The sequence below is a fragment of the Cynocephalus volans genome, chromosome 1 (genome assembly GCF_027409185.1).
Source record: "Cynocephalus volans isolate mCynVol1 chromosome 1, mCynVol1.pri, whole genome shotgun sequence".
Lineage (NCBI taxonomy): Eukaryota > Metazoa > Chordata > Mammalia > Dermoptera > Cynocephalidae > Cynocephalus > Cynocephalus volans.
The window spans coordinates 266,485,505-266,513,390 of NC_084460.1; the positions used below are offsets into that span (position 1 = coordinate 266,485,505).

Below are 27,886 nucleotides of genomic sequence, written 5' to 3' on the forward strand. Positions count from 1 at the left end.
GGTGTATTAGTCCGTTTTGTGTTGCTATAACAGAAATACCTGACACTGGGTAATTTATAGAGAAAAGAAGTTTATTTGGCTTACGATTCTGGGATGGTTGCATAAGGCATGGGCCTCAGGCTGCTTCTACTCATGTGGAAAGTGCCAGGCAGCCGGCAGGTACGAGGAGATCACATGGTGAGAGGAAGCAAGAGAGAGAGAGAAGGTGCCAGGGTCTTTTAAACAATCAGCTCTCACAGGAACTAATAGAGTGAGAACTCACTCACTACCCCCCCTCCTCCAGGGAAAGCATTAATCCATTCATGAGGGATCCACCCCCATGACTCAAACTGTTCCCAACACGGCCACATTGGAGATCAAATTTCTACATGAGTGTTGGAGGGGACAACACATCAAAACTTCATCATTCTGCCCCTGTCCCCCCCAAACTCATGTCACTCTCACATACAAAATACAATCATTCTATCCCAACAGTCCCAAAAGTCTTAGCTTGCTCCAGCACCAACTTAAAAGTCCAAAGTCTCATCTGAGACCAAAAGCAAAAGTCTTTCCAACTGTGAACCTGAAAAACAAAACCAAATTTATCTACTGCCAAGATACAATGGTGGAACAGACATTGGGTTTACATTTCCCTACCAAAAGGGAGGAATAGGCCAAAAGAAAGGAAAAACAGGTCCCAAACAAATCTGAAACCCAGCAGGGCAGACATTAAATCTTAAAGCTCCAAGATAATCTTCTTTGACTACAACTTCTGCATCCTGGGCACACTGGGGCATCTGGGCCCCCAAAGCATCAGGCAGCCTTGTTCCCACAGCTCTGCCAGGCACAGCCCAGTGGGCTGTGCTAGTGCCTGTGGCCTTTCCAGGCCTGCATTGCACGTTACCAGTGGCCCTGCAGTTCGGGGGTCCTGCTGGCAGCCCTGCCGCCTTGGCTCTACTAGACATTTCCCTGGTGGGGGCTCTGACCCCAATTTCCTGTTCAGCATTGCTCTAGTAGATGGCCTCTGTGGTGGCTCTGCCCCTGCGGCAGGTCTCTGCCTGGGCCCCCAGGCTTTTCCATACGTCCTCTAGAATCTGGGTGGAGACTGCCACGCCTCCACTGCTCTCATGTCCTGCCAGCCTGCAGACTTAACACAACATGAATGCCACCGAGGTTTCAGGCCTCTACTCTCCAGGGCTGCTGCACGAACCACACTTGGGGCTGCTCCAGCCAGAGCAGCTGGGATGCAGGGAGCAGGATCCCGAGGGCAGCTGCACCCCAGGTCTGTCCTCCAGGATAACTCAGTCCTACTAGGCCTCAGGGTCTGTGATGGGTGGGGCACCCTTCCAGACTTCTGAAATGCCTGCAGGGCTTTCCTCTCATTTTCTCTGCTTTTAGCATCTGGCTGGCTTCACCGACAAGATAAGGTCTTTAGCAACCAGTCTATCTGCTTCACTCTTGTATTGTTTGCTGGCTCTCTGCTTCTTTACTGCATGGCCAGGCTGCAAATTTTCAAAGTGTTTACGCTCTGATTCCCTTTTAAATTCTGGCTTTACATCATGATTTTGCTGCCATAACTCAGAGTAGGCTCTTAAAAGCAACCATGCAGCTTCCTTAATACTTTGATGCTTAGAAATTTCTTTGGCCAAATGCTCTGGTTCACAACTCTTAAGTTCCAACTTCCACAAAGTCCAAGGGCACAGACACAATGCAGCCAGGTTCCTTGCTATGGTGTAGCAAGGGTTATCTTCTGTCTGATTCACAATAAGTCCCTCATTTCTATCTCAGACCTCATCATCCGCACGGCCTTTACTGTCCACATTTCTATCAGCATTCTGCTCGCCACCACATAGTCTCTAAGACATTCCAAACTTTCCCTCATCTTTCTGTCTTCTTCTAAGTCCTCCGAACTCCTCCAACCTTTGCCTATTACCCAGCTCCAAAGATTCATCCACATTTTCATGTATCTGTATAGCAACACCCCATTCCTGGTACCAATTTTCTGTATTAGTCCATTTTGTGTTGCTATAACAGAATACCTGAGACTGGGTAATTTATAAAGAAGAGAGGTTTATTTGGCTTACGATTCTGGGACAGCTGCATCTGGCACGGGTCTCAGGCTGCTTCTACTCATGGCGGAAAGTTGCAGGGAGCCAGCAGGTACAAGCAGATCACATGGCAGGAGGAAGCAAGAGAGAGGAAGCAAGAGAGAGAGAGAAGGTGCCAGGGTCATTTTAAGCAACGAGCTCTCACAGGAACTAATAGAGCAAGAACTCACTCATCAATCCACCCTCCCCCAGGGAGAGCATGAATCCATTCATGAGGGATCTGTCCCCATGACTCAATCAGTTTCCAACACTGCCACATTGGGGATCAAATTTCCACATGAGTTTTGGAGGGGACAACACATCAAAACTCCATTACTTGGCTATTGTAAATAGTGCTGCAATAAACGTTGGAGTGCAGGTATCGTTTCAGTATACTAATTGCCTTTTCTTTAGATAAACACCCAGTAGGGGGATTGCTGGATCATATGGTAGTTCTATTTGTAGTTTTTTGGGGAACTTCCATACTGTTTTCCATAATGGCTGTACTAATTTACATTCCCACCAATAGTATATAAGAGTTATTTGATATTTTCTGTCTTTTTAATAATAGCCATTTTAATGGGGTGAGATGATAGCTCTTTGTGGTTTTGATTTGCATTTCCCTGATGATTAGTGATGTTGAGCATTTTTTTCAAGTACTTGTCCATTTGTATGTCTTCTTTTGAGAAATGTCTATTCAGGTCATTTGCTCATCCAAAAATTAGATTACTTTTTTTGCTGTTGAGTTATTTCAGTTCCTTATGTATTCTAGATATTAACCCATTGTTGAATGAATAGTTTGCAAATGTTTTCTCCCATTTTGCTGGTTGCCTCTTTACTCTGTTGACTGTTTCCTTTGCTGTGCAGAAGCTTTTTACTTTGATATAGTCCCATTTATCTATTTTTGCTTTTGTTGACTGTACTTTTGCATCCTCTCCATAAAATCTTTGCCTGGACCAATGTCTTGAAGTGTTTCCTGTATGTTTTCTTCAATCAATTTTATATTTTCAGGTCTTACATTTAAGTCTTTAATCCATTTTGAGTTGATTTTTGTATACAGTGAGAGATGGGGATCTAGTTTCATTCTTCTGTATATGAATATCCAGTTTTCCCAGTCCCATTTGTTAAAGAGGCTGTCATTTCCTCAATGTACATTCTTGGTGTGTTGGTCAAAAATTAGTTGGCTGTAGATAACTGGGTTTATTTCTGGGTTTTCTATTCTGTTCCATTGGTTCATGTGTCTGTTTTTATTCCAGTACTATGCTGTTTTGGTTACTATAGTTTTAGTATATTTTGAAGTCAGAGAGTGTGATGCTTCTAGCTTTGTTCTTTTTGCTCGGGATTGCTTTGGCTATTTGGGTTTTTTTGTGGTTTCATATGAATGTTAGAATTGTTTTTTCTATTTCTGTGAAGGATGTCATTGGTATTTTGATGGGGATTGCATAGAATCTGTAGATTGCTTTGGGTAATATGAACATTTTTACAGTATAAATTCTTCTAGTCTATGAATGTGGGATGCCTTTCCATTTTTTTTTTTTGTGTGTGTGTGTCCTCCTTAATTTCTTTCATTAGTGTTTTATAGTTTTTATTTTAGAGATCTTTCACCTCCTTGGTTACATTTATTCTTAGGTGGTTTTTTTTTTTTTTGGTAGCTATTGTAAATGGGAATGCTTTCTTGAATTATTTTTCAGCTAGTTTGTTGTTGGTGTATAGAAACACTACTGATTTTTGTATGTTGGTTTTGTATCCTGCAACTTTACTGAATTCATTAATCAGTTCTAAGAGTTTTTTCAGTGTAGTTTTAGGTTTTTCTATATGTAAGGTCATGTCATCTGCAAACAAGGACAATTGGATTTTCTCTTTTCCAATTTGGATGCTTTTTATTTCTTTCTCTTGCCTAAGGGTTAGGACATCCAGAGCTCTGCTGTTGAAGAGTGGTCAAAGTGGGCATCCTTATCTTGTTCTGTTCTTAGATGAAAAGCTCCCAACTTTTCTTCATTTGGCACGATGTTAGCTGTGGATTTGTCATATATGGACTTTATTGTGTTGAGTTATGTTCTTTCTACACCTATTTTATTGAGAGCTTTTTATCATGAAGGGATGTCGAATTTTAAAAAATGCTTTTTCTTGGGCCAAGCCCATGGAGCACTCGGGTGAGTGCGGCGCTGGGAGCGTGGCGACGCTCCTGCCGCGGGTTCGGATCCTATATAGGAATGGCCGGTGCACTCACTGGCTGAGTGCCGGTCACAAAAAAGACAAAAAAAAAAAAAAATGCTTTTTCTGCATCTATTGAGATGATCATATGATTTTTGTCTTTCATTCTGTTGATGTAGTGTATGCACATTTATTGATTTATATACTTGCATTCCTGGGATATATCCCATTTGATCATGGTGTATAATCTTTTTGATGTGCTGTTGAATTCTATTTGCTAGCATTTTGTTGAGGGTTTTTGAGTCTATGTTCATCAAGGATATTGGACTGTAGATTTTTTGTTTTTGTTGTGTTTTTGTCTGCTTTAGGTAACAGGGTGGTGCTGGACTCATAGAGTGAGTTTGGAATAATTCTGTTCTCTTTGACTTTTTAAAATAGTTTGAGAAGAATTGGTGTTCTTTAAAAGTTTGGTAGAATTCAGCAGTGAAGCTATCTGGTCCTGGGATTTTCTTTGTTGGGATACTTTTTATTACTGATTAATCTCTTTACTCATTATTGGTCTGCTCAGGTTTTCTATTTCTTCTTGGTTTAGTCTTGGTAGATTATATGTGTCCAGGAGTTTATCCATTTCCTCTAGGTTTTTCAATTTGTTGACATATACTCGTTTTTAATAGTCTAATGATCCTTTGTATTTCTGTAGTATCAGTTGTAATGTCTTTTTTTTCATTTCCTCTTTTTTTATTTGGGTCGTCTCTCCTTTTTTCTTAGTTAGTCTAGCTAACTAATATATTTGAATATATGTAATATACATTATATGCCACATGCATAATTTAGTTCAGTGACTCAATCTGTGTGCAAATTTCTTTGGTTAAAAATAAGACTAGGGAACCATTTTGGATGTTTTATTTTCAGTGCTGCAGAAGACCTCCCTTAATCTTTATTTTTGGTCCTCAATGCTAAGAAGAGCTATTGAAAAGATCATAATACTGCAGTTGAGAAGAAAGGAACAGAGCTAAGGAATCGAGAAAAAAATGCCTCTTCTTGAAATGGATATAGCACTGGAAATAGAAGCTATAGAAAGGCTTAAGAATTCTATAATAAGGAAGTTTAACAAGCTATATGCAGTGATAGAGAAGGCATGGACAGAGAGCTTGAAAAGTATCAGGGAGTTGAGGGAGTTAATAGAAAGAAGGAACAAGCTGGATTGTCCACAAAATTACTGAAGTAAATGCAAAACAAGAGAAAGTCTCACAGATTGCAGACAAAAAGGGGAAAGAAATCAAGATAAGAAAAGAAGAGAAAAAGAGAGACCTAGAGGGCCTGTCCAGGAGATACAATCTATGCATGATAGGAGTACCCAAAACAGAGGACAAAGCAAATGGAACTGAAACAGTAATCAAGGAACTAATTGAAGAAAAATTTCCAGAGTTGAAGAACCAACTAGATCTACATATGGGAAAAGAGCACAGGGTACTTTAAAAATTTGATGAAAAGAAAGCAACACCTAGACATATTCTGGTGATGTTTTTAAATTTCAAGAATAAGATAAAATTCTACAAATAACCAGATGGAGAAAGCAAGTTATCTATAAAGGGGCAAAAGTCAGGCTGATCTCAGATTTTTCTCTTGCAACTCTAAATCCCAGAAGACAAAGGAACAACATACACAGAGTTTTAAGGGAAAATAATTTTGAAACAAGAATTATATACCCTGCCAAGTTACCATTTCTGTACAATGGCAACTAGAAGACATTCTCAAATATGCAGAGCTTAAGAAAGTATGTCAACCAAGAACCTTCCCTGAAAGATTTGCTGAATGATTTACTGCAGCAAACAGAGAACATGAACTAAAGTAACTCAAGAATAGGGAGGCAATTGTATGAAAGAATCAATGTTGTTTTCCAGTTAGCCTGGAGTTGCAAACTTGCCACAAGACACATAATATCCAGACTCCAAGAAATCAAAGAAGACTTCAGTAAAGCTGTACTGATTCCACCCTTAAGCACATCAAAATCCAGCAGGATCCTAAGATAACATCAAGGATGGGAACAGAAACCAGATGGAGCCTTGGTGAGAACTTGTACCTGGCTCCTTGCTCGGAGCCCCCACAGATCATATTCCCTTCCCTCCTGCTTTTCATGTCCCACATTCCATTCCCTCAAACCCCTGTTTAAAAACCCCTTGGTAAATCTGAGTCTTTGAGATGATTTTAGTCTAGCCATGTCCTTCAGGTTTACTGGAGAGATGGGCTTGCCTAACATCTCTCCTCAGGTCATGGGTATTCCTGATTAAAAGCTGCCTTCCTATTCCACCAAAACAAAACAAAAACCAATATTAGCTAAGACCAGACTTCTTTCTAAGAATTCAGTTAGCACAAAATGAGGTAAGGAACAAAATGTACTGTTGTAAAACTGATAAAATCTCAAACAATAATTAAAGCAATGAATAAATGTATAATTTAAGTAAAAGTTATGAAGAATAAAAAGTTATTCTTACCATCAAGTTATCAAGTGAGAAAAAAAGCAGGAAGTTGATATCAAAAAAGTATTTGGAATTTTCACATGAACTCTGAATGCTGAGTTTTTTTCCTGATTACATTGTTGTTTTCCTGTAATGTAGTATCCCACACAAAGTAGACATTGGGCAGGTGGTCATGTTATTTTGAATATTTGAACTCTGGAGAAGGCACACTAGTTTCTATGTAGTTCATGTTTACATTCACCTCAGCGAGTCTTGAGGACTGAGCTTTATATCAGAAGAGTTCTAATTGTGAGTTTTCTTTTCTACAACCTACCTGTGTATGATTTCTTTTGGGTGTCAATTATTATTAATATTTTAATACTGACTTTCTACGGTCCTAAGACTTTGGGCCTAATTCTGCCTTTAAGATGAGAGACTAAAGGACTGAAAAGATAATAGGTATGTAGATTTTGGGCTTTTCTTTTGTGATCCAGAGTCCAAGTCCATTGTATCTGATGAGGACATTAGCCTTATTTAAGGATCTCCTGGCTAACTTTCTGAGTTTCTTGAGCCTTGATGTTTGCTTTAGTACTTTAAATTTATTATTAAAAATAATGTATATAATTATAATAAAATTAAATAATAATTTAAATAATGAAAATAATAGAGTGTAGAAAGTAAAATCTCTTCTCCTTCTTCCTTCATTGCCAACTCATTCTCTAGAGATAACCACTGTTTAAAATATATTCTTGTAGATTTTTTTCTATATAGAAACAATTGTGTGTGTGTGTGCATGTGTGTAGATATAATACATGTATTTATCTAAGACCATGCTATTATATTCTATAATTTGCTTTTTTTCTCACTTAATATAGCTATTTTCCATGAATATAATACAGAAATAGCTCATTCTTATTAATAGTTCTATAGAAATCCATTTTATGGATATAACGTGTTTAGTTAATTACCACTTTTGAATGGCTTTTCTTTTTTCTTCATTCCATCCTTTCTTCTTTCTTTCCTTCTCTCTCTCTTTTTTATTTCTTTTAGCAGGTAGGTGGGACAGGGATTGAACCCTGGACCTTGTTGTTATCAGCACCATGCTGTAACCAACTGAGCTAACTGGCCAGCCCCATTTCTTTCTCTCTCTCTCTCTCTCTTTCTCCCTTCCTTCCTACCTTTCTTCCTTTCTCTTTCTTTCTTTATTCCTTTCTTTGCTATTATAGTCTGAATTCTGATATTATTTTTTGAGATAATGCTTTTAGAATCTCTACTTGGCAATTATCTGGTACATTAAACACTATAAGTTCTTAAATACTATTTGGTAATGTATACAGTAATTTTAAGAACTAATAAAATTATAAAATTAACAAAACATAAAACCAATAAGAAAGAAAATATAATAGTACAAGGAATGAAAATATAGCAATAATAAAAATAATCTATGCATTCACATTTTTAAGGGGGGTATATATGGAGACCTCCACAAGCAAATGCCATTTGAAATGTCTAAGTCTCTTTAAAATAATAGATTTTGGTGACAGCTTTTGATGATTGGTTATCTTGGATTGCTGCTAATCAGAAGGTGATTTTTGTTTTCCTGTCTGTGATTTTATTTCCAGCTGCTCAGGTAGTAACACCTCCGGTAGACAAGGAAACTGAGTCATTGCATCAAGGAGAGAAAGAATTAATTTCCTCATCGGACATTAAACAATTATGTGGAGCCTTACAGGTAGGTTTAGTGGTGTGCTGGTCAGTGTTTAACCACCAACTCCACACTCCATCCTCAACCCCTCAAAAAGAAAGAGAGAGAAAAAGAAAGAGGCCTTGATGTGTGGAGTTTGCTATAAGTACTCCGACTATGGCTGACTGTAAGTAACAAACATGACATCAACTAGATTGCAAATTTTCTGAAAATCTAACAATTGACTGTCACTAGCTGGTTTGACCTGACTCCAGTACATCCCTGGGTTGCTTTAAAATGGTTCCTCTCTTATCTGTTCACTTCGGTCAGAGCCAGCTTCCTGGGCATACCATCCATGCAGCTGCATAGGGTCCCATGCTTTGTTTAATGCTCTGCTGTCACCATTTTGAAATTCTTGGTAACATAGGAACAAGAGGCCCCAGAAATCGTGGAGCCAGTCCACCCCAGAGAGCAAGAACTGGGCTCCTGCTTTCTGTAGTGCTCAGCAGTGGGAGGATGGGTAGAGGGAGAATTTGCAGTACGTTCCTCACAATGTGATCATGACCCTTGGGAGACACATGACATCCTTCCATGGGATTTATGTTTCTTCCCAGCAGACTTGGGTAGTTGTACTTTGCCAATATCTGTCAGCATCAATGAAGTTAACTTGGCCTTGGAAATCCTTTTTTTTTTAAATTGTGGTAAAATACACATAACATAAAATTTACCGTCTTAACCATTTTTAAGTGTACAGTTCAGAAGCGTTAAGTACATTCACACTGTTGTGCAACCATCACCTCGATCCACCTTCAGAACTTTTTCATCTTCTCTAATTGAAACTTTTATATCCATTAAACAATAACTCCCCACTTCCTCCTCCCCCTGCGCCTGGAAACCACCATTCTACTTTCTGTCTCTATGAATTTGACTATTCTAGGAACCTCATTTAAGTGAAATCATGCAATATTTGTTCTTTTGTGACTGGCTTATTTCACTTAGCATAAAGTCTTCAAGGTCTATCCATGTTGTAGCACGTTTCAAATTTTCCTTCCTTTTTAAGGCTGAATAATACTCCAATGTGTGTATATACTACATTTTATTTATCCCCTCATTGATGGAGTCCAGGGTTGCTTCCACCTCTGGGCTATTGCTAATAATGCTGCTATGAACTTGGATGTAAAAATATCTCTTTGAGACCCAGCTTTCAATTCTTTTGGGTATATACATGTAGTGGAAATGTTGGATCATTTAGTAATTTTATTTTTAATTTTTTGAGGAATCTCCATACTGTTTTCCACCGTTGCTGCACCGTTTTACATTTCCACCAACTGTGCACATGGGTTCCGATTTCTCCACATCTTCAGAACACTTGCTACTTTCTTTCTTTCTTTCTTTCTTTTTTTTTTTTGTTTGATAGTAGCCATCCTAATGGATGTGAGGCAATATCTCATTGTGGTTTTGACTTGTACTTCCCTAGTGACTAGTGATGTTGTGCATCTTTTCATGTGCTTGTTGGCCATTTGTATGTCTTTTTTGGACAAATGTCCATTTGAGTCCTTTGCCCATTTTCTAATTGAGTTGTTTGTGGAAGTTTTATTTTTTATTTTTTAGCAATTCTTTCATAGATTCTTTACTACTTTCATAGTTTTATATTTTTACAGTTATAATTTAAAATTTGGGAATAATATCTTACAGGAAAGTTGCAGAATGTGAATAATACAAAGAACACCTATATACTGTTTACACAGATTCACTTACCTGTTGTTGATATTTTACCCTATTTGCTTTATCATTTTTGTGCACTCTTCTTGAGCTCTCTGTCTCTCCCTCTCTCTCCCATACACACATAATTTTTTTCTGAACTTTTTGAGAATAAGTTGCATACATCATGGCTGTTTACCTCTATATACTTCAGTGTGTATTTCCTAAGAATAAGGATATTCTTTTATAAAACTATAGTACAGTTATCAATGCCAATAAAGTTAAACATATACAATACTTTTATCAAATTGATGGTCCATATTCCAATTTTGTCCTTTGCCCCTATAATGTTCTTGATAGCTTTTTCCCCTCCAGTAAAAATTTGATCTAGGATCATATATAAAAACAATACAATATTGTAATTAGTTGTTATGTCCCTTTAGTCTCCTTTAATCTTGAACATTTCCGCAACTTTTCTTCCTCTTTTATAACATTGAGACTTTCTGAAGAATGCAGTCACTCCTTCCGCCTTTCATGAAAAAATAGCATTTTCCTTATTTTTGGTGCTTGTAGTGTTTCCTCATGATTAGATCCAAGTTATACGTTCTGGTCAGAATATCACATAGTGATGTTGTATCTTTCTCAGGGCATCACATCTGGAGGTATGTGATGTCCATCTGCCCCTCGTTAGTGATGCTAATTTTGGTTATTTAGTGGAAATGTTGTCTTATTTCTTCACTATGTAGTTAATTTTATATAGTCACTATTTTTTCTCACACAACTAATAAGGAAGTGCTGGGGAGACATTTTAAGAACCTGCAAATATCCTGCTCTGCATGAAAAGTTTCCTCCCACATTGAGCATCCATTGATGATTCTTGTGTGATCCAGTATTTACTATGTTGGTTGCAAAACAATGCTTTGCAAGCTCCAGTGTTTTGTCCACAATTATACTCCAGTACTCTGCACTCTACATAAGTAAGACCCCTCCTTTCTCACCCAGAAGTTGGTTTCTTGTTTTTTTTTTTTGCCTATGAAAGAGGCAGTGGAAACCAGCCTGATGACCAGTAGCTCCTGGAACTTGGCAAAGGCTGGGCAGATGGGACCCTGAAGACTGTGCAGGTAGCCAGAACCTGATGGGGAGCCAGGAGGCCTGTGGCTCTTGTTCCGAACCCCCAGATGGCAGGTGGGGGTGTTTGGGCATTTGAAGGAATCTCAGCTGGTGGTAGGGTACTTTGTAAGTGATCTTAAGAGATTAAGCGTATCCTTTCTTAAGAGAAATGGTGACACCTCTGCCTGCTTGCTGTGGGTTTGTTTATCTGAGTCCCCTCTCCAGCCCCAAATGGGACATAACACATAACTGTGATTTCTAAAATCCTAAATTGACTTCTTTTTTCTAGGAAAATAGCTCTTGATTCAACTGATTCCTATCCTGGAAAAGCAGAGAGATGGTTGCTCCCCTCGATTCTTTTACTATCATCCACGGGCACAGCTTGGGGCACAGAGTTGCAGAACCCTCCTCTTTTCCCCATTCCCCCTAATTTAAAAAAAATATGGTTTCCCAGCACTGACATTCTAGGATTCTCTACTTCTAAGTTAAGCTAAACTTAACTCCCTCCATCTACTTTTTCAACTAGCTTTGTGCTCAGATACTGATGTGCATGTAGAACTCACACACACACGGGATTCTGCTTTCTGCCTTACAGAAATTCAGTGGTTTCTAAAGTGGTGTGGCCTTGGCCTCCAAAGTGCTGCTGTTCCACTGACATGGGATGATTTGCAGGAAGCGTGGGGCTCAGCACCTCACACTGCATATGTTCTCATAGACTCTCAGGGTTGGAAGAAGTCTAAAGTTACCTAGGCAACACTGCCCCTCTCCATTAGTGATGGATAGAATAAGCCTTGGTAGTTCATTTCATGTTTCATAAGCACCTGAGGAGTTTTCTTATTTAAAAGAACATTGCCAATAGTTGGGTTAATGAGAAGAAACTCTTTGTATTTCAAACAACATCCCCTAATTTTTTTAAAAAAACTAAATCAATGTTTTTGACTGTAGGATAGTGTTTTCTTAAAGAGAGGCATTCTTCTCTATGGAGGAGCCATACCACCACTTCTTTTTAAAGCCTTACTGGACCCCTCTTGAAAATAGTTGCAAGAAGACTGAGTGTGGCCAGATCGTGAGTCATTCATTCATTCATTCCTCTCTGGCACAGAGACTTGGGGGTGTCAACAAAGTATGCAACATCCTAAGGGAAAGAGAAGCAGATGGACCTTAAAGATTTTCCCTGGTCCCTATTCTCTGTAAGAGACAAATCAAGGAAAGCCAGGGCCTGGAGGCACTGAGCAGACTCTGCTGCAGCATGGGCAATACCCTTAATCCCAGGAGATTCAATTAACTGCTGGACAAAACCCAAAGGCAGCCTGGCCAGGCCCTTGGATGTCACTGAGAAGGATTCTAAGATTCCACAGGAAGGAAACGTGGCTTATGAAAACAGGCAAGAAGTCTTTTAGAAAGTGTTTCCCAGAGCTGGGGAATTCCAGTATTGTGCAGCCCTGGGAGTGAGGCAGTGCAGCTTTGGTCTGGCTTGAAGACAGGTCACCATCCTGCAGCCAGAAGCCTCGGGGACTCCAGCGGGGAGGCATCCCCAGTGACTTGGGGATGATTTGCCAGTCCCCTCACGCAGTCCATCTAGTACTGCCCACCACAGGGCCAGCCCTTCCCCAATGCCTTGGTCAAGCCCCCTTTATGGCTTTCTGCAGCAGGCTGGTAAGGAGTTAGTATATGGGGAGAGGATGCAGAAAAGAAAGGGCCTTCGACTTTGTGTTAATTTTATATTTAATTATATAAAACATTAATGGAGGCCCAGAGTAAAAACTGTAGAGGACACTCAGAGAAGTGTGCATGGCATCCTGTCCCTCCGCGCTTTTCCCATTGATAACTGTTTTCATTAGTTTTTTTGACTTATCGTATTGTTGCTTTTGGAGAAAACCTTTATTACAAAAGAGGTAGCATACTAAAACGCTATTCTTCACTTTGCTCCCTTCGTGTAACAACATTTCCTGAAGTGTACAGAAATTGTCTTTAGCATCCTGCTCCACTATGTGGATGCACCATAGCTTTTTCAACCACTCTCTGTTGGTGGACATTAGGCTTCCATCCAGCCCTTAGTTATTCCAGAAAATGCTGGGATGAATAAATACCCTTGTGCATATGTCATGTTGTATTTCTGCCAGTGTGTCTTTGTAAAACTTCCTCTTTGGAAGGAGGGAGCTGATTTCTCTTTCTGTCTCCTGCTATTGACTCTTTCTATGGCTGGTGACTAGATATCTGTCCTTATCTGCATCAGGTCTAGATTTTCAGCCCTCATCCTACCTGTGTGAATTTCCTACATTTCATGCATTTTCTGTTTCTTCAACAGGAGGGGTCCTGGCAAAATGAGCAGGCAAGGAGTAATGGTAGGTGTTTCTAATTCACTTTTAACAGCTTGGATCAGTATGGCAGGAATAGATATGTTTGATATATACCAAGCAATTTAAGATGACTTGGGAAAGGTTTACAGATTAGTGGAGAATTCATTTCTTATTCCAATTCAGGGCAAACCACTGCATGCGTGGATTGCACCAGCCTTTTCTGTGGGGGGTGAAGAGGGCTGGTGGTTTCTGCTCTGAAAGCCTCGCACGGCAGATTCTGGGGAATACAGGCAGCTGCTCTCCCTCTACCCTTCAGAATTAGGTCACCTTCCATGGGCAGGGCAGCAGCCTGATGGCCAGCAGTAACAGAGCAGAATGTGCAGTGTGAGGAAATGTCTTCTATAGAGTGGCTCCAGATGTTGCTTCTATTTTTCAGAGGGAGAGAAGCAAGAGGCAGGGACTTGGCAATAATGTGTTTAGTACTCTGAATCCTTGCACAGAAACCATGACCTTAGGAAAATATTCCAGAATCTGCCACTGGACTAAACCGCTTATGAGCAAACAGGTTTTTGGAGAAGTCTCTCTGTGACATGTAAAGTTTACGAGTATCAGAGCCCATTCTTCATTTTTCTTCTGGAAATTTAACCTTCGGAGTCCAAGACAAATCATTTTCCTAGGCATCTCTGTCTTTTTGCCTAGGCTGGAGGTTGCAGCATATGATGTTGATGTTGATGATAGTTACCATTACTGAGCATTTGTCATGAGCCAGGCACTGCTCTAAGAGCTTTCCAGGAATTATCTTACTTAACCTTCCCATCACCTGGAGATAGGTACTACTGTTATTCCCACTTGATGACCCATGAGGTCTAGTAGTGTGCTGAAGGTCTACAGGTAGAAAGGAGTGAAGCTGGGATTTGAACCCAGCAGTCTGACTCTAGAGCTCACCCTCCCAGGACCCGGCTCTACCACCACGTAGCTGTGTGAGCTTGGGCAACCGCTTTTCTCCTCTGAAGAATAAAGCAGTTTCTTTCAGCTTTGCAATCCTGCCTCATTCCAAAGGTTAGACGTGGCTTCCCGTGCAGTGTTACCTTCGCCCAGAGTGAGGGGAATTTGCAGGTGCTCTGAGCCACTGCAGCTTGGGTCCCCTTTGGTGTGTTCTCTGGACCTGTTCCAAGTACCCAAGCTAAGCCCTGAGGACTGACCAAGCCCCTAGGATTGACCCTTGATCATAGTTAATAACTAACTGGTGCCCCAGAGACAAGGGTGGAGCTTGGTGGATTCTACTAAAAACTTTCTGGGAGTGGGAGAAGGAAACAGTTTCATGTTACATTTTCCTGTTACTGTCATGTGACAAGTAATTCATCTATAACTTCCTGAAAAGATGGTAGATTCCTATCCAGAGGAACCAGGAAGTTCACAAGAACACCTCAAAGCAGTACAATCCTCAGCCAGTGCCAAAGGTACAACTGAGCTAATCCCAGTGCTGTGGACTTTGCGCTGTCCAAGTTGGGTCTCTAGACCTTTCTTTTTTTCCCCCTCTTTTTTCTTCTTGATGTTCACCTCGTCTCTGTATATCAAATGAAAGATAAATGCGACCTAAACCCAACCAAGCTTTTTCCCAGGAGCCCTTGAGCTGATTCGTGTGATCTTAATTCCCCAACCCATCCTCTGCCAGCAGCACAGTCTCCAACCCAGACAAAGCACAAACATTTCAAAAAAGAGGACATCATCCTCTCCTGTCAGGAATGGTGGCTGAATTTATGACTCAGGAGTGCCTTGAGAGAAAAACGGTTCTCTAGAATTAGATGCTATGTCAGTAAATTATTAGTAAGGACGTTCCAGTGCTTGGGGAAAGACATTTGAAGAGTCTGAGTACCTCTCTTTCTAGGTGACAGAGCTATGAATGGTGCACCAACCCCGGTCTCCATGGAGATGTTGGGAGCATCTGCCAACACTCTAAATTCTGAAACCAGCACAAAGGTGGGGATAGTTTCTTCAGGTGCTGCCTCCTGGGGGTCCAGCCCTTGATGACTTTCAGGGCTCAGAGCTGTTTGTTTCTTACTTGGTTCTTCCTCTCTCTGCGATTATCTCTGTTCTTCCAGCCTTTTTCTGTAACAATCAGAGGTGTGTTAACGTTTGGCTATGGAGGCAATGCTGTTGTGCTTTCAGTCATCATATCCTTTGGGTTCTCCAGAAAGGGAAAGTTTCTTTTTTTATCAACTGAAGCCATTTCTTTTCTGCTTGGATCAAAAATGCAGTACATTTTCAGGAGATCATTTTAGCTCTGCAGAGGCTCCACTGAAGCCAAGTCAGCTAATTTGTAATGCTGTTCCCAATAGCCATCGAAAATAATCACACGTATGTTTTAATTCCTACTGTGATTATATATTATTTTATGTTCAGAAATAAAGTTACAAAAGAAATTCGAGAAAACAGAGCCTACTATCTGAAAAAAAAAGTACCATCTGATATTTGTTGTCTCGTTAAATCCTTATCTATGTTTCTTCATATTGCTAATCCAAAAGGAAGATGCTTTTGCATAAACCCTGGGTTTGCCAAGGTAACAATACGTATTCTGGTTTTTTAACTCTGAAAATTGGGATTCTCCAATCCAGGTGAGGTCTGAATTTTAATCAGGACCTGGTATTCCACCTTGGAATTAATTGGTTAATTCCCAACAAGGGCCAGGGTCTTGAGAGCTCTCTGCTTGTGGTACTGGAGGTGGCATCTGGAAAGAAAGGAAATGGCTGGTCTTTAGTACAAATGAGATTTACCCTTTGTCCTGAGCTCTAGGACTGAAAAAGAACCTTTGAAATTGTATTCAGATCACAATTTAGCAGCAACATTGAGTGCATAGTGGTCAGAGTCACCAATCTTTCAATGTGTGACTTTAGAAATAATATGGCATGAATATTCCAAGGGGTTTAGACTAGGGTATAAAAATATGGTTTAAGAAACTGGTTTTAAAAGATGCACCCAAAATGGACCCATTGGGGTGGTTGGTTAGAAGCATTTAAACACCTAAAATAAGGATCCCTATTAAGTAGTTCTTCCTCTTCTTCTTCAAGGAGGCAGCTGTGTACAGGATGGATCGGAAGCACAGAGGCCACTGTATCATTGTCAACAACTACAAGTTTAGCTCCCTGGGTGAGAGAGCAGGGACCCATAAAGATGCTGGTAAGAAAGTCTGTAATAGTTTATCACATGTGAGTTGGGAATTTTAAAATCATTTTTTAAAATTTTTACATGTTATTTCTGTAACTTTTATCTTTGATTTAAATGTAAAGACAATATCATAAATGTTTCTGAGCCTCTTCTATATCTTTGCGGTGTTACCAATCTGCTAAAGAGTGACAAGAGTCCCTGACTATTTACAACTCATTGGTTTGGGGTACAGCATTCTGAATCAGCATGAAAAAACCTGGATTTGAACTCTGGCTGCACCCTGGTTTGTGACCATGGGAGAGTCATAGGGCTTCAGTATCTACATCTGTGAAATAGGATGAGACACTGGTCACTGCTGACTCTCAGGACTGTTGTGACAGCCCTGTGGGTACTATAAGAAGGCAGGTTAATGGTAAGATTTTATTGTTATAAAAGTAAAAATGATCCAAAGCTTCAGGCTGTTTGCTGTGCAATTTTTGTAACTATGAGCATTCTTTCATTCATTTTATTTCATTTCACTTCATTTTATTATTTCCACTTTCCTTTTTTTACAGAGTGCCTGAGGCTTGTGTTTCATTGGCTTGGGTTCAAAGTACATACATATGATGATGTGACTAAAGTACGCATGGAAGAGGTTCTGCAGGAGCAAAAGAGTCACCCCGGCCATGCTGATGGAGACTGCTTTGTGTTCTGTGTTCTGTCCCATGGGAAACCTGGAGCTGTCTGCTCCTCAGATGGGGCCCTCATTCCCATTCGGGAGATCATGTCTCACTTCACAGCCCAGCAGTGCCCTGGACTGGCTCACAAACCTAAACTCTTTTTCATCCAGGCCTGTCAAGGTATAAAGGAGCAACCTTTCATGTCCATTGAAACAGATGCTGTGAATCCTGAGCACATGTCCCTTCTCCCCAAGGATAGTATTCCTGTTGAGGCAGATTTCCTGCTCGGTCTGGCCACTGTCCCTGGTTATGTATCCTTTCGGCACCAGAAAGAAGGCAGCTGGTATATTCAGTCTCTGTGTAATCATCTGAAGAAGTTGGTCCCAAGGTGAGAGTTCTGAGTTGTTCCATCCACCTACCTGTTCATCCATTCATCTATCTATCCACCTACCTGTTTATCTATACATGCCTCCACCCACCCACCCATCTACCCATCTACCCATCCATCCACCATCCACCCGTCCACCTGTCCACCCATATGTCCATCCTTCCATTCACCCATCTATCTATCCACCTACCTACCTATCCATCCACTCACTCATCCATTCACTTATCCATTCATTCATCCATCCAACAGCCTTGTATTGAGCACCATCATGGACCTGGAAAGGAAGATACAGAATAAAAAAAGACAGTCCCTTCCCTAAGTTGCTCACAAGCTAGAGGGATAGGGAAACAAATACATGGGAAACAGCATCTCCAGGTGGAAAATACACATTGTACTTTTCAAGCTGATGTCAGATTCAGTGTTGGTCAGAACCTTTCAAGTGCTGGTGACAGAACACTCAACTCAAAATGACTAAAGCAAAGAAAGGAATTGAGTGCCTCTTTTGCCTGGAAATGCACATGGAGCTTAGGGGTTGTGGAAACACCCAGGACAAGCACCTCTTCCAGATTTGGAGGACCAAAGACTTCTAGAGATGACAGATAGATGTTAGGCAAAGAATCCGGGTGAAAGACATTCTGGGCAGAAGGAATATTATGGACAAAGGCATGGAAGCCTTTTGTTTCTTCATTTATTAACTTATCATTCACTCATATTTACTGAGCACCTGTGTGCTGTCCTTGGCTTTCTATTTGCCTCTGCTCTGACAACTTCCCTTCCGTCGCTGCCATATTGTCCTTATCTGTACTCTGGAGATGGGCCTTCATCAGCACTTTGTCCCGGACCCCCTTCTCTATTCTCTCTTTCGCTATCTGCCCCTCACCCCCATGGTGCATGATATCTGGCATCTAAGACCTGGTGTGTGGTTTCTGCCTGCAGACATGAAGACATCTTATCCATCCTCACCGCTGTCAACGATGATGTGAGTCGTCGAACGAGCCCAAGTGGAACAAAGAAACAGATGCCCCAGCCTGCTTTCACGCTAAGGAAAAAACTAGTATTCCCTGTGCCACAGGGAGCTCTTGTAATAGAGTAGGGAGTTTTCACTGACTCTTAGACTTGAAATGAACCTTTGGTTACATCTCCAGCCTCCCACCCAGTGCAGGAATCAGTGATTGAGGGTGAGCTAGCTAGTCTCCACCTGTCATTCTTAGTAATAGGAAATGCCTTGTTTTCTGACACAGTTAATTCTGTTCTTTTGTCTTTTGACAAGTCTAAATGTTAGAAAACTTTATTGAAGACTTGGGCTGTAGCCTTGGTTTCGAGTATGCACCCTGAAGAGAATAATTGGCCTTGGTTTGTGTGTCTCTGAAATGCAAGGTGGGACCAGGTACATTTTAAGCTTCCTTCAAGCTCTAAGAACCACTGTTTGTAGCCTCGATGGAACTTAGATTTCCTATATAGATGACCACCCCCTGGTTATAATTATGTGTCCCCTCTGTGTGGCTTTGTACATTGGATGATGTGATCATGACCCACCCACCCTCCTGCTGCTCTTCCCCTTCCTAAGCCTTCTCTTCTGCACATCTACTGAGGTGAACATTTGGTCTATGCCATGCCCATTTCCTACTTTAGTGTATGGTGCTCATGCAGGAACTGTTTTTCTTGGGCTGGAGACAGGTCTGGCTATAGGATGGCAACAGAAACTTTACAAGCTGATGTCAGATTCAGTGTTGGTCAGAACCTTTCAGGTCCTGGTGACAGAACACTCAACTCAAAATGACTAAAGCGAAGAAAGGAATCGAGTGCCTCTTTTGCCTGGAAATGCACAAGTAGGTACTACTGGCTTCAGGCAAGGCTTGAGTCAGGACTCAGTCTACGGGACAGCACTTTTCTTTTGGCCAGAAGTCCTGAGGGTGGGCAGCTGCACAGTGCTGACAGCAGTAAACTGCTCCCACCTTGTCACTGATATACTTTACTCCTCTGGCCCAGAAGACAAGGAGAGAGAGATCAGGTCAGGGACTGAAGCTGTTCAGAGGGATCACTGGGCTCTTCTGTGCCTTGGGGGAGTGGCTCTGATACCTTTTAAAATTAAGCTTTGATACTTTTTCTCTCTTTTTTTTAAGGTTCGATACTTTTTAAATTAAGGTTTTTTTGTTTGTTTGTTTGGTTTGGGGTGGCTGGCCACTACCAGGAAGCGAACCCTTGACCTTGATGTTTCAAGGCTGTGCTCTAACCAATGAGCTAAGAGGCTAGTCCCTTAGGTTAAGGTTTTGAGCATCTTTATGTACCCGAACTTTTTTCTTTGAAGGCAGAGCAACCTGCACACAGTCCTCCAGCCAGTCATTGTTTACAGGACTTTGTTTCCCACTTAAAGTGAACTGGAATGCCATGGAACGTAACAGTATGTTATGGGTGTCTCCTTGGATGGGCATATGCTCATAAAAGATGTCAAGAAAGGGAGAAAAGTAACTCTCAGGGGTGCCTGACTTTATAATTATCTATGTGAACGTCAAATTCGCTTACAGTAAATTTTCTGTGAGAAGTATTAATAAGAACGCTGTTATAAGGTCACATAATGCTGGCTGTTGCATGGATTTGAATGTGGCTTGAGTGAGGAAATAAGTCTAATGCATATGTCAGAATAATTTTCCAAAACCAATGTTCAAACACGTCAAGGCTAAAGGCTGGTTGTCACAGACTTTGTCCAGTTGGATACACACAACCTTTGTCCATTGAACGGTCCTTCTCTGCCAGTGCAGGATGGTGTGGTAAAGGGAAGAGCAGAGGGTCTGGAGGTCACAGCCCTGGATTTCCATTTTGCTCCATGACTCCCTTGCTCTGAGACACTAACTAACTAAAGCTGGCTTTTTGAGCCTGATCTGTAAAGTAGAGAAAATATTAACAGTTGGGAAGATGAAGAAGAATGTGTATATGTGTGTTCATTTAAATCTAATTCTGGTGAGATGCATATAAGGCCTCTAGGTGGTAGAATATCTGGTAGTAACTTAAACTGAAATAGCAGGGCTCAAATTCCTTTGCGTCTAATTTCAGCTGATTATATAAGCAGCAGCTGAACACCAGCAATACCCCCTGACATCCTCTGAGTGAAGAGCCTATATTTCCCTCACTGGTTCATGATGTCCCCAGCAGCAGAAGGCTATCTCTTGACTCTGAGTCCGCTGAACAAAACACTGTTGATGAAATCTCCTTTGTCAGAAGCCTTTGGGGTTTGATGCTTAAGTCCAGTGGTCTACTTCATATTTTTGTTTTGTTGAAACTTAGTGCTTGTACAAGTTTAACTTCTGGAATCAGAAAACATTCCATGAACTTTTCTTTTAGAGGCCTCCAGCAAACCTTTTAGGGGTCCTTGGACATTTATGCCTGTGAGTCATGGATATATGCAGACACCAGGAATGCAGTCATCCTCAACAAATTTCTCCTAACAGGGCATGTGCATACTTGTTAGATGTGCCCTCCAAGATTATGTAAAACATTATTCTTGCCTGTTTTTAAGTGTTTGTCTGTGTAGTTTGGTTACAGTTGTTTGGCAGTGGCTACAGCCATTGTCTGTCCAGACGTTTATAAAGGAAATGTGCAGGTTGAGTGACGTTCCTATATACTTTGCCCAGATTTGCTCAACCTACAAGTTTTGTTCAAACTACAAGTACTTAATTTTTTCTTTCTGTTCTCTTCTTTTTCTCTCTTTTGTTCTTTCACAAAACTTTGGCTACTGCCAAGCAAAATGAAAGTCGTAAAAACATTTGATAAAGTATTATACAAATGCTACAGTTATTTAATACTGATACTGCTGGTGTTTATTATTACTAGAGCTACTAATCACCACAGCATCCTACTGGCCTCTGCTTGAGGGATTCACACTGTTGGGGGCAGATTTAATATCATGAGGATTACCGTTAGCAATACATTATATTCCACTAATGCTCAGGTGGTGTTAAACGTATAAACAACTGGAACATTGTGGATACTGACCAATCAGAACAGCAGTGACTTGTATAACAATCATGAATGTTGCTGAATAGCAGCTCTTTGTCAATGATCAAATCTCCACTGAGGTAAACCAAGTTAGAAGTTTACCTCAGTGTACACATAATTTTTGTGCCATACATGATTCACAAAATCGGTCCAAGTCTGATACCTTCTGAGCGATCTAGTCATGTCGTTCTTGACTTGGAATTGTTGGGCCCTTAGGTGTTTGTGGATTTATTCTCAGGGTCTTTAAGTTCTCCACCTTCATTTTTAAATGTTTTAATTCTTTTTTGGTGATAATCTTTCAAAATTAATAGACACGCATCCTGGCTGTTCTGGATGACTGCTTCATAACTGAGTACTGCTGCAATTTCTGTGCCTACATTCTGGTGCCTACAGAAAGTGATGAGCTTTACCTTGAACTTTTTAATGGTGCGTTGATGGGTGTGCATGGCTAGGGATCCTCAGTTTTATTGTCAGGGGCCAGTGGTTAATCTCTTTGAAGCTTGCTCCAATCCATGCTCTCATTCCACTACAGACTCTTCCTCGACCATTCCTCACTTCTGCTTACCTCTTCTAGCTGAGGGAACTCACACCACAGGTGCAGTAATGGATTTGGAAACTTGAAACAACCCTGGTGACCCTCCAGTTCAGCCCTCAGAATGTTAACTGACTCACTGAAGTCTCACAGCCATTAGTGTAGGATTTGCAATCTTGTGTCTCCGGATTTGTAATCTTGTGTGTTTCCAGATTTGCAATCCTGTGCCACCAAGACACCTGGTTTCACTTTTGGACAGCTTTAATTGTTCTTTTCTCTGTTGGCCTGGAACCTGCCTCCTTAGAACTTATTTAAAACCAGTTGTTCTCATTTTTAAACTCTGGAGCTGTACCAACCAAGTCTAACTGTTCTCTAGTGAGGTATATATTGTATGTGATAAATCATTTTTTTTTTTTTTCCTGTTAGGGTCTGTGTTTTGTTGAAAGTCTACAGTTTGTTTTAAGGATGTGGTAAGAATGTACCAACATGTTTGTATCTTTGAACAGGAAGTAGATTTTGAATTTAGTTTTTTAAAAATAGAACTTTTTACAAAATTTTGTTTAAAGGGAACATTTAAAAAATGTACTATACTAGAAGAAATTCTCTGTTTAAAGAATGACTTTAAAATGTAAACAACCATTTCCTAATATAACTTTTGCAAATCTGAATTTTTTAAAAAATGTTTTTCTATTAAAATTTTTTAATTGTATTACTTTTTAATTTTTAAGGTTAATTTGGAGTAGGTAATATCTTTAAATTGTTCAAAGATGAGAAAATATGAAAAGGTATTCAAGAAACATCTTGCCCCCAATTCGACCCACCATAACTCAGTCCTCCCCACCTCCTTATCCCATAGATTACTCCAGGGTTTCTTAATGCTAATACCAGTACAACAAATACTAATGTATATATATTTTTAAATAGGTATTCCTTGAAAGAAAGCATATATACTGTGAAACTCATGTTTCTCCTTTGGTCCCATTTTAAATGATTCTGTAAGATGCCTGGGAAATACTGGTATAATTCTAGAATGGGAATAATTATGAGCTTTGTGGACTGGGTACTTCTGAATAGTGGAAATTGACTTACTTATAAATAAAGGGAATTTTTTCTCTTTTACCTTTGAGTAATATCCTTGATTTTATTTAACACTGTTTTTCTGATTACACAGTAATGAAAGCTCATTGTGGAATATTTGAGAAATACGAGAACACACAAAGAAAAGTATATTCATAATTCCATTTTTGTTTATATTTTCCCATTATTTCACCCTGCATTTGGCCCTGATCTTCCCCACCCTCTTTAAATGAGCTTCTCCTCCATGTCCCCCTCCAATCATATATCCGGTAAACTTTGTTATTACCAATAGCTGTACTTCACCCAAATCTCAATTTCAAGCATCCCCCTCTCTGACAACCACCTCCAATCATTCCGTCCCACTTCCTCTGGGACCCTCCATCCAACAATCAATGCCCTCAGGGCCTCACGTTAGTTGACTGACCCTATGTAGCATCTTTCCAATGTCAGTGCTGTCCCCACCCTCCCAACCCCCCTTACCCAGCTTAGAGTCCCTGCATCATCATTAAACCCACTCCCGCTCCCAACCCTTTGCTTTCCCTCAGTCCCACTCAGGTGGCAGGATGCCAGCTCTGGTTAGTCCCATATTCCCGCTTACTCCAAATTTGTCCTGAAGTCCTGGATGTGGGTGGTATAAAACAGACCACATTGCAGACAGGTCTTGTTGAAAGCCAACGAGCACCACGACTGTAGGCGCTCAGTGGCTTGGGCAGTCCCGTGACATCTCCCCAGTCATGTCACCTTTTGCTCTTTTGGACTGTTTTTCACTTCCGTCTCCTCCGACTCTGGCACTGTGCACTCTCCTCACTTTCCTTTGGTGGACTCACTCATCTCACTAAGGGAGGCAGAGGCCAGGGCTTCCCGCCGTCCACACCAGCCTCCCGCCTGCCTGCGCTTTGACTCTGACTCGCTGCGCTCTGTCCTGCCGCGTGGCCGAGCTGCCTGCGCCCCTCGCAGAAGCCAGCCCTCCCTTCTCTCTCCTGCCTGTCAACTTTCCGCTCCCTTCCAGATCATTCCCCGCAGCGTACGAACCATATTGTAACTTCTTTTTAAGAAAACAAAACAGAACCCCGCCAAATGCCTATCTTCCGTCAGGTGCTGAGAAAGACCCTGGGAGGAGGGTCCTCTGCACGTGGTTTGTTCAGGACGAGCGGGCGGAGGAGCCAGGCCGGGAGCGGGCTGGTCCTGTTGTCCCTCCTGGCCTGGAGGGGGCGCTGTGGGGCAGAGGACCGTCCCGGAGGTCGGCTCGGCTGGAGGCTGGGTTCGCCTGCTCCCTCACCCCTTCGGCCTTGGCTAAGATCTGCTTCGGGTGGGAGGACTTGCACTTCCAGGCACGTCCTGTGGTCTGCAGGCAGCATCCTCTCACGCAAAGGTGCAAGCGTCACTTTTTCAAGCAAAAGCTCCCACAAGCTGGTGGAGGAGGAGGAGCAGGGGCTTGATCTGTGGGGAGCACGGACAGCACCCCCTCGCACTCCGCCTCCCGCGCATCCCTCTTGACCCCACAGCACAGCTCATCTTCCCACTTGTCCCTGTCCTCAGGCCTGTTCCAACATTGGCAGAGCCGGGGGCAAGAGCAAAATTGGAGGCCCATAAACCGTATTTACACATATAAATATTCAACAAACTGTTAACATGTTCTACCCTCCTACCGCCTCCTTGGAGAGGCCAGGATAGGGTTTATAATCTTTGTGGTGTGAAGAGTGCCTGTCCCTGGCACACAACCTGCCCCTTTCTCTCCCCCCGCAGCTCGTTTCGGATTACCTGAAGCCCTAACGTATGCATAAGAACATGAAAAACATCATACTTAGTCAGATCAATGTTTCCTTGAGCCCAGAATTTTGTGGAAGAATTCTCTATGACGTCAACATAAAAGGTTAGAGGTATTCCCTGAAAAGCCCCACCTTTTTCCTTAATAACCCACTATCTGTCATTGTGAATTTATTTAAGCAGAAACACTTTCTCTTGTTATCTATTTGACTATTTTAAAACACCAAAAACAACATAAAAAAACTGAAAGATGAGCCACAAACTGGAAAATGGTATCTGCCAGAATATGTAACCGACAATAGAGATATACATATCCACATACAGTCATGCGTCGCTTAACGACGGGGATACATTCTGAGAAATGCATTGTTAGGCAATTTCGTCGTCGTGGTCGTGCAAACATTGTAGAGAGTGCTCGCACAAACCTAGTGGTACAGCCTATTACACACCAAGGCCATGTGGTATATAGCTTGTGGCTCCTAGGCTACAAATCTGTACTGCATGTTACTATTCTGAATACTGTAGGCAATTGTAACACAATTGGTTACTTGTTTGTCTGAATGTGGAAAAGGTACAGTAAAAATATGGTATTACAATTTTATGGGACCACTGCTATATATGAGGTCAGTCGTGTGTTGCATTACTATATGTAAAAGGATATACACATATATAAAAAGATGTACGCATATAGATATATATATAAAATCTTCTAAAAATCCATAAAAAACCAAATGACCCAGTTAGATGGGCAAAAAAATATGGATCAGTAATTAAAATGGGCAAAAATAAAAATGAATCAGTTCATAGTTGGGCAAAAAATATGAACCAGTAATAAAAAGAATAGGAAATATGAAGGATCAATAAACATATGAAAATATAATCTCCTTACTAATCAGAGAATTGCAAAAATAGAGCCACAATGAGATAGCATTTTATACCCATCATATTGACAATATTTAAAAATCTGTCAGTACCAAGTATGGGTGAGAATTTAGAGCAAAAGGAACTCTATTACACTGCTTGGAGAAAGGTAAATTGACACAATTACTCTAGAAAACAATTTGCAATATCTATAAACATTGGATATTTGCACATAGTATGATCTAGCAATTCCATTTTTGGATCTATGTATCAAAGAAACTCTCACATATGTACCAGAAGACATGGAGGAGAGTTTTCAGAGCAGCATTGTTTATAAGAGAGAGAGAAAAAAAAAAAAGAACTAGAATTATTAGATTGAACTATATGAAATTGTCTTCCAGATCAGACACAACCAAATATCGGCAGATTCATGTGGTTTGAATACATGTATCAGAAATATAATGCTGAGCAAATAAAAGTATATATACAAAGTGATAGACATATGCAATGGTAAAGACACACGTAAGAGTCCTATATGTTGCTTATGAATTCATAAGCATATTGTACAAATAAACATGCATGGGGGTGATAAACTAGCAGATTAGAATAGCAGTTGCCTGGGGCGGGGTTGCGGGGAGAGAGAAGAGGACGTGATAGGGAGAAGTGACAGGGGCTTCAGATGCACTGGTCATGTTTGATTTCTTCACCTGAGTGCTAGATGTCTCAGTATTCTTCTTAAATGTTTTTGCATATCGATGCTAACTAATGTAATTTGCCTACCAGACTGGGTGATTTCTCAGCTCCTCGTTGAGTACTCAGCCAGGTAGTGTGTGCAGGTGGTTTTGCCCTCTTGCTTGGGGCAGAATACGTTTCTCCAACCCAGTACCTGTCTGTACTTTTGGTGGTGGTTATTTCTGTGGTGGTAAATATAATCAGTGTTGCCAAAGCAGGGATACGGGGCATTGACTCACTTTTTATTGCACTGAGCCATCTCTGTTACAAAACAATCATCCTGACATCTGGTCTGGAACAGGAAGCAAGCCTGCAGCTGGGGAACTCCCATGCGATGCCTCTGCAAGTCCCAAACCTGTTTCTAACAAATCAGTGTAAGTGAAGGGGACCAACTGCTGACTCAGTCTTCTTTATCCATGAACCCCCATCCCCCTCACTGCTGCTGACATTCCTCCACTCCCGGAACGCACATTTGGAAGCTCAGCACTGTATCCAATCTGTCTGCTATTTCACCACTTGAAAAACCTTCAAAAAGATCCTTAAAAATTTCAAGAGGATCCTTCTACCAGTGGAAGGGTAAGAAACCTTACCGTTCCACTCATACCTTCCTGAATCCCCAGTCTGGCCACACTGTGAGGGGACAGTGACCCAGTGTTGGCTTGTGACTTCTTACTGCTGCCAAATTAGCAATTCCAGCTCTTAGGTCTATCCTCTTGCTGCTGCTGAAAATGATGACCCTGTGAGAGCGACAGAGAGGTGTAATGGCTCCCATTTTACAGATCAGAAAAGCAAGGCTCAGAGAAGCCTAGTAATAAGCAAGATCACACTGCTAGAAAGTGGGAGGAACCAGACTTGAACTCTGTTGGCCGACCTCCTAGTTGAGGTGCCTGTCCTTCCTGTCTGCACCACACTGCTCTTATGAAAATGTTTCCTGAGGGGCAGAGGGTGGGTGTATGCAGCATAATTTAAACCCCAGCCCTAGTCCTGGAGGTTGGAGCCATGGCCTCCGCACTGGAGTTACCACTCTGAAATGTCTGGGACAAGCCAACTTTATCGCCAGTTTCAGGCCTGTGAAAAATGGGCTTGGCTTAGGTTGAAGATAGTGATCACACATAAAAGCAGGCAGTTTCATTACTGATGGGAAAGCTGAGTCATTCTGCTTTCTGTAATTGGAAGTGCAGCTGCTTGTACAAGAGCCAGCCTGGTCCAGCCTCCCCAGCCCCCAGCACTGAGTCCTT

The 27,886-nt window shown here is 41.2% G+C and overlaps 1 protein-coding gene across 1 annotated transcript in view; it reads left to right on the forward strand.

The window, feature by feature from the left end:
* The window catches only part of CASP10 (caspase 10), a 34,720-nt gene extending 13,363 nt beyond the window's left edge, over positions 1-21,357 (forward strand). Inside the window, exons 5-10 of the mRNA XM_063101377.1 lie at positions 8,302-8,411; positions 13,483-13,519; positions 15,363-15,454; positions 16,543-16,651; positions 17,194-17,686; positions 18,623-21,357. Coding sequence (XP_062957447.1) covers positions 8,302-8,411; positions 13,483-13,519; positions 15,363-15,454; positions 16,543-16,651; positions 17,194-17,686; positions 18,623-18,779 — 998 coding nt within the window. The 3' untranslated portion in view covers positions 18,780-21,357. The remainder of the gene's footprint in view (positions 1-8,301; positions 8,412-13,482; positions 13,520-15,362; positions 15,455-16,542; positions 16,652-17,193; positions 17,687-18,622) is intronic.
* Positions 21,358-27,886: the final 6,529 nt, after the last annotated feature.